General features: G+C 31.5%; 1 protein-coding gene across 1 annotated transcript; it reads left to right on the top strand.

Moving 5' to 3' along the window:
* The first annotated feature begins 614 nt into the window (after nt 1–614).
* Nucleotides 615–3,568, top strand: LOC131070685 (bidirectional sugar transporter SWEET1). Its single transcript, XM_058006279.2, has 6 exons — nt 615–764; nt 859–895; nt 1,068–1,284; nt 2,568–2,726; nt 3,176–3,295; nt 3,379–3,568. The coding sequence occupies exons 1-6, from the start codon at nt 728–730 to the stop codon at nt 3,493–3,495; spliced, it is 687 nt and encodes a 228-aa protein (XP_057862262.2). The 5' UTR covers nt 615–727; the 3' UTR covers nt 3,496–3,568.
* Nucleotides 3,569–7,495: the final 3,927 nt, after the last annotated feature.

The following is a 7,495-nucleotide window of genomic DNA, read 5'->3' as shown; positions in this document are numbered from 1 at the left end:
TAAATGACACTTCATCATGGAGTGTCAAGTGTACAATGACATCTGTCCCAACTATGAATACACCTTACAAGTCGATAATTTAAGTACCTTGTTTGAGGAGGCAAGGTTGGACAAAACTGCAAACCTAATCATTAAAATTCACTACATAAGATCCGATCTGTAGAAGAGAAATTACAAACCTTATAAGACCTTTTTGTTGGTGGCTTGTGTGTTGCTCTTGGATCCCATAGACTGCTTTGACCTTATGAACAGTATTAAAATCTTGCTCTTGGACTCAACGAAAAAAAAAGATTGAACAAAATTGCAAACCTAATCATCAAAGTTCAATGCAAAAAATCCAATCTAGAAAAGAGATTACAAACCTTATAAGACTTTTTTGTTAGTAGCTCATGTATTACTCTCGACTCCCATAGACTCTTTTGACCTTATGAAACGGTATTAAAATCTTCCATCCATTCATTTATCCAACTACAAGGCACAAAGTGGGGCCGTGGCATTGTTGTGACACAAGATAGATGATGTCAATCCCATCTATTGCTTCCCAAGAGAAAAAGTTACGGTGCACACGTATAAATGAGATGAACATCAATAATGGACTTAGCTAAGTTTAGCCATCAAAAAATTGTCATGTGATCAGCATAAAGCCTACTCATTCTTTCTTCCTGTGCGTGGTGTCCACTGAATAAAACAGCTATTTTCTGCTCCTGATTTTTTCAGCTGAGCACAGATGGAGAACGTCATCCATTTCGTTTTCGGGATTTTGGGTTCGATTCCCCTCCTCTGCTTCTTTTTCCTCTTTTTTGAGCTATATTTTACTGTAGATTGGACTTCAAATAAGCATTGAATTTGTTTATTCAGGGAATATTTTTGGAACACTTCTGTTCTTGGCGCCTGCGTAAGCATCTCCATCCAATCTTCTAAATGGGTGTTTTTTAAGAGTTAAGAGAATCTCATTGTATTGCGTTTCTTTGTTTTTCACTCACAGAATTACATTCTGCAATGGGTTCCTTTGTTTTTCATTCACAGAATTGCATTCTACAATGGGTTTCCTTGTTTTTCATTCACAGAATTACATTCTACCGCGTTATTAAAAAGGGTTCAACAGAGGAGTTCTCTGGGCTTCCTTATGTGGCTGCTCTGTTCAATTGCCTTCTTTACACTTGGTATGGGCTGCCCTTGGTCACATCTCATAATATTCTGGTCTCTATCAATAATGGCGTAGGGGCTGCCCTGGAAGTGACCTATGTCACACTCTACTTGCTATATGCTCCTGCAAAATACAGGGTAAGTTTAACAATCCTTTCTCCAGAAAACCCATAAAATAAAATTTGATATTAATGTACATAGCTCTGAAATCAATTGTGTGAGTTTTTTTTGACGTTCAAGATTATGGATTAAACTCAATTTGATATTAATGTACAGAGCTTCCAGAATCGGTTGTGTGATTTTTTTCTCAACGTTTAGATGAAACTTCATGATGAAGAAGGAGGAAGCAAGTCAAGCTTATCTTTTTCTTTTTTCTTCTTTTTTCTTCTGATGATGGGGATCATGGTATTTGATTGGCAGAAAAAGAAAATCCACATAGTTGAGACATCATGAATCTTTTTTCACATAGTTGAAACATCATGAATTGTAGAATTCATATGTCTAAAATTTGATATTGTTAATTTTGAAGAAATAGATATAATAATTATGTATTAGAATTATTTTTTTTGTTTTTAAGGTTTTATATCATTTATAAGATTTTTTATTATCTGTTGTCTCTTTTTAGAAAGAGGTCAAATGTCTTTATTTAGAGATTTCTGATTAAAATTAAAATTTAAATACATTTGTTTAGAATAAAAATGTGAATTGGGTGGTCAAGGGTTGAGCTTAACTGGTTAAAACACTGGGTTGTCACTATGGAGACCCAAATTCAAGGGGATGGGGCCCCTACTGTGTGACGCCTTCCATTGAGGAAGGTCAAAGTCAATCTAATCAAACATAATAAAGATATGTAATGGGGATGGAGCACGATTGAGATTTTTACTATTTTAAAAAAATTATCTTATAATGCAGTTAATAATTAAAAGTTTAAATTTCTAAAATTACAGAGAGACTAATGATCTTGTGAATTTTATTATTTTATATATCCCACTTTTACATAAATAAATAATAATAATAGAATCAATCTAAAAAAATCTAAAAATTCATATAATTGACAAATAAGAGACATAACTTTTACTGTAACAATATACACATTTTAAAATCTACAAACTACAAAAGTAAAGGCATTCTTTTTTAGTCATAAGACCCCTGCTTTGTGGAAGCTCTCATGGAACAGATAAGGAAAGCTAGATCTCTATTATCTTGGTTCATGTGATCTCATAAAATCTGGGTCAGCTATTTTTAAGGAGTAAGAAAGCTTGCATTATCCACAAGTTCCGATTTTTTTTCAGATGGCAGTTAATAAGTAGGGCATTTTCTTAAGATTATTTTTGATGGCCTTTTTTTTTAACAATAATGTTAACACATATGTGCTCTAACAAACAACAATTTACTGATAATTTAAATGTGAAGTTGAACAGACCAAAATTTTGGTGCTGTTCGTTGCAGAGTTGGTATTGTTTGCAGCCATTGTTGTTATATCACTCACACTTCTTCATCACACTCCTCGCTCGCTTCTCGTTGGAGTAATTGCTGCAACTCTTTCAGTCTGCATGTATGCCGCCCCACTCTCTATAATGGTTTGTATCTTATTTAAGATTCGATTGTGTAAAAAATATTTTATACGAACGTTTCAGATTATATTCTATAATCTATTAAATTTTATTGTTATTATTTATCATTTATAATAGATTCTACTGAGTTTTCTTTTTTAAAGATATATATTAGTTTTTTCTTGTCAATAATGGGTGCACTGCATCCATTGATATCTTATTGAGTTATTGTGCATAATTTTTAAGCAATGGGTGCACTGCATCTATTGATATCTTATTTAGTTATTTTGCATTCGCTGCATGAGTTTATTTCTTGATATTTTGAATCAAACTACATATTCCTTGTAACTGTTAGGAATAAACTCACGCAGCTATTACTAGAAACTATGCACAATTACATTATAGATTGCCGATATCATACCTACAAGCTTATTCAATTACTTATTCTGAAATTTTGTTGGCATGGATAATGACAGAAAATGGTGATTCAGACAAAGAGCGTGGAGTTCATGCCCTTTTTTCTGTCATTATTTGTATTCCTCTGCAGTATGTCATGGTTTATATATGGCGTTATTGGCAGAGACCTATTTGTGGCGGTAAGTTTTGGGTGAACAACATTTGATGAATATAAATATATGGAATTGTTGTGGTTGAAGTGAAGTGAATGCAAATGGTGCAGGTTCCAAATGGGGTGGGAACAGCATTAGGTGCGACACAGCTTGTGTTGTATGCAATCTACAGGAACTCTAAGCCAACTAGACACACTGAGGGCTCCAAAGCTGATCCACAAACTTGATCTGCATGATATGTATAAACTGTTTTGGAAAATTTAATTATATTTGGTTGCCTCTCTTCTTGAATAATTCTCATTCATAAGGGAGAGTGAAATATATGATTTTGTAGTGTTTCTTTTTAATGTTAGAGAAACATTTTACAATGGCGATAAGGGTTTTGTTGTGTAATGAGATGAGTATGTTAACAATTTTTGTTTTGTTTTTTGTTTTCTTATTTCAATGAAAAATAATTTAAAATCTTATTTTCTAATCACATGTAATAACCCACTTAACTTAATCTAAAATTTCAACTGATTTTATTTTATTCTCATTCGTGTTTGATTCATTTGCATACTTTGGGCATCTATCCAAACGGGATAGGCATCCATCCAATTGGGATGGGCATCTAACCATACGGGTTAGGCATCTGTCTATACAGGACATGAATTCATCTATCCAATTCGAGATAGACATCTACCCAAATGGGGTAGGCATCTATTCATAAAGAATACAGAGTGCTCTGGCTAGAGACTTTAGACTCATCGGGACCATCTAGGTCCTAAGTCACTCACTAAAGACTACACTCCTCTACCAGGAGTACACCGAGGTTGCTGTCCTTAGGAGTAAATATAACAAATTAAACTTAATTTCTGCCTCGGAATTTGGCCTAAAGCCTCGAGAAATCAAGTGAATCCATTCGGGATCCCATCCGAGTATGCATCAAATTTTTTTTAATCTTCCAATTAACATTACGTGTTCACTTCATTTGCAAGACTAAGGAACTTCAAAACTTAAAATCTTGCCAATAACCAAACCCTAAGTCCCCATCCCCGAATGCCCGAGTACTAGGGACAACTTCGTCCCTAGACTGCCTACATACCCGTTTCGGCACGAGATCAAGGCATAAAGTATGTAGTTCTATTTTCTTACTAGAGTTTAATGTAAATTGTTTGGTGGGTACGCAACCCTTTCTAGGGTCAATGTCCCAGACAGTTTCTCTGCGGTTGCTACCCATGATGGTAGCTTTAAGCAAAGGGCTAAAGGTGGCCTATTGTTTGTGGCCTAAAACAACTAGGTCCTAATTCCTATCATAAGCGTCACCCTTGACCTAATTATAAATCGTCAAATAATCTCCAAGATTAAGCCAAGTTTTTTTAAAAGAATCTCACTCAATCAACCCTAAAGGGGTTTTCTAAGGTTTAACTAGCAGATGTAAATTCATTTAAAGATTATCTTATTAGATTATCAATCCAAGGAAGATTACCCGCCCCTTGGATTTTAACTTCCAAGCGCTCCTTTCAAGCACCAAACTAGAAACAACAATTGGAAGACCAAGGGTCACAACTTAGAAATCCGCTTTAAACAATGTGACAAATACAACCAATGGAAGACCAAGAGTCACAACTTAGAATTCTACACAAAGGTGTCCCTCATGGGAGTTGAACTTGGGTCTCCACATTGAGAACTCAATGCTTTAACCAACTAAGCTAAACCCCTTGGACAATTCACGAATCTTATCTAAAGCAATATACTAATACAATCATGAAAATGAAACTATAATATATAAAGAATTTTTGCTTGAAAACTTGTAAAATTATAACTTATGAAAAAGATTGAAAAACTTCTTGGAAGGTACTAAATTGATTAAAGGAAATCCAATGCCTAGGTAGAAGGGCCTTAGAAATGAATTAAAACACTTACTTGATTGAAGGAAAAACTTAATATTAATAAGCTTGAAAGTAACCGCATTATTGATAACCATCTAATTCTTCCACTTGAAGCAACATAAATTCTATCTTTAATTATTTCCCACACATGATAACCTTACTTTAAATATGAATCTTAATAATTGAAAGAAACTAATTTTCTTAAAGAAAATTAAACTATCTAATAATGATACTTTGAAAATAAATTTAATATTCACTTGTTTGAAGGAAAAAGAAAAGAAGTATTAACGATAAGCTTTAATAACCACAATATTTTAATCACTAATTGTTCGAAAATAAGATTAGAAGAGAGTCTAATACTTGCTAATCAACTAACATAAAATAGAGACCCTAAGAAATTCAAATCAATCTTCTTCTAGTTGCTTTACAACCAGTGCCAATTCCTTTGCAATATTATAAGAGATAACTAACTAATTCTTGCACTTGAAGTAAAGTTTTACCCTTAGGTATTTTCTACAAAAATAACATCCTTATAATTTTCAATTTCTTTACTTCAATTTAATTCTCTAAGTGGTCATAGGATATATTTCTTGAAACTCATATTAAGGTGGGAATCTAATTTTAACTAACTTCATCATCAAGGCTAAGTTTCATTAAACATTCACAAAGGATGAGTACTAAGATTAAGATTACTCAAGATAACATCTCATAGATTTTACCCCTCCTAGGTTGTATGAAGATCCAACAATGAAATTCACATCTAATTTCTAAACTTTAATTAAATTCATCTATAATTACTTGTAATATAAATGTGTCTTCTCTCTTTTTTCTAGGGTTCTTTGTAGCCATAAGGTATTGTTTTAGCCTTGTATACTATATTTTAAAATCTAATAAAGAACAGTCAAATATTCAACTACACGAATTGAGGGAGAACTATTAACTAAACATTATTTCCTATTTTCAGACTAAATAAAAGGGTAATTATGAGTCCAAACACATGGAAATATACAAGCCATTTTTTAATATAACTCATAAGTAAGAGACTTAAATTGAAATGTATTGGTTATCTTGAAGGAATCTATTTACCAAAAATTATCCGAGGTTAGCTAGTGATTCTTAATGAAGAGACATCAATTCCATTAACTAGGGCAAATCTTCCCGAGGTGCACCACAAATGCTTTTGTTTTCATAATTCAAAATATTTTATTCAATAGAAGTTTTACTACTATATTAGGGTAAAAGGGTGCATTAGTGGACCATCTGCCTCTTACAAAATTTACTCTTTTGAAACCCAAAGGGCTTTTTTACCCAATGTTAGGAAGATAATAATTTCAAAACAAAAAAATAAAGATATTGATTGAAGAATTTATGACTTAATCCCTTATTTAAAATGCCAATGAGGGTCCCCCTTACATGAACTAGGTTCTTTATAATTTTCCCTAAAGGGTTAATTACCACTTCATTTAAAACTTAATTACTATATACAAAAGGGTCAATCGCTTTTAATGTTAATTTTAATAACTTTAAATTATGATTAAATAATAAGCTTCCACTAATAAATTTATTTATTCCAAATAAATTTTAAATGTCAAATATACAAATTAATTTAAGATAAGATCTAAGCCATTACAACTATTAAAAATAGTACAAATTCTAAATTACAACTCAAAGAAATATATTTTAAATAAAATAGTTAATAATTAACACCACAAAATCTAAATTATTTATCAACATATAAATTTTAACACATGAATATTAAACAACTTTTCGGATAATAATAAATCTTCAATTATAAACAAATTTTAATAAATAAAATTTACATTAATAAATTTTAATAATTAAAAAATCAAAATCAAAGTTTACTAAATGACATTGTTTGTTTTTAAGCCACTTTAAATGTCGTGGCATAGATTGCTTGTTGATTTTGTATAGGGATGAAACTTCTAATTTTCAGAGATGGTATACACAGATACCTGTACCCAGAAATATTTATTCAGGAGGATGGATTCCACATATTTTGCTTGAAAGGTAAGGATTTCATAGAGAAATAAGAATCTCACAGAGAGATGGATTCTCACAAAATTTCATCTTGAGAAGAAAACAAAACAAAACAAAGATGTACTTTTCACATAATTCTCTTTGAGAAAGAAATTTTTTTATGAATTATACTTTCAGAAAAAATAATAATAAATAAATAAATAAATAAGAATTTTCAAGAGAGATAGTCTTTACAAATTATACTCTAAGAATAGGAATTTTCACACAAAGGTAAACAATTTCAGTGATTAAATATATATATTATTTGTTTCCTATCTGATTTTTTTTCTTTAATCATTTTGTCATTTCATTCTATCTT

Source organism: Cryptomeria japonica, chromosome 11, assembly GCF_030272615.1.
Source record: "Cryptomeria japonica chromosome 11, Sugi_1.0, whole genome shotgun sequence".
Lineage (NCBI taxonomy): Eukaryota > Viridiplantae > Streptophyta > Pinopsida > Cupressales > Cupressaceae > Cryptomeria > Cryptomeria japonica.
This window is presented reverse-complemented; position numbering and strand designations above follow the sequence as displayed.

Bases quoted from the DNA above. Each gene is read 5' to 3' on its own strand.
- LOC131070685 (XM_058006279.2), top strand. From the start codon at position 728: ATGGAGAACGTCATCCATTTCGTTTTCGGGATTTTGG. The intron at 1,285-2,567 runs GTAAGTTTAACA...GAAGTTGAACAG, and splicing joins ATGCTCCTGCAAAATACAGG to ACCAAAATTTTGGTGCTGTT. The intron at 2,727-3,175 runs GTTTGTATCTTA...GGATAATGACAG, and splicing joins CCGCCCCACTCTCTATAATG to AAAATGGTGATTCAGACAAA.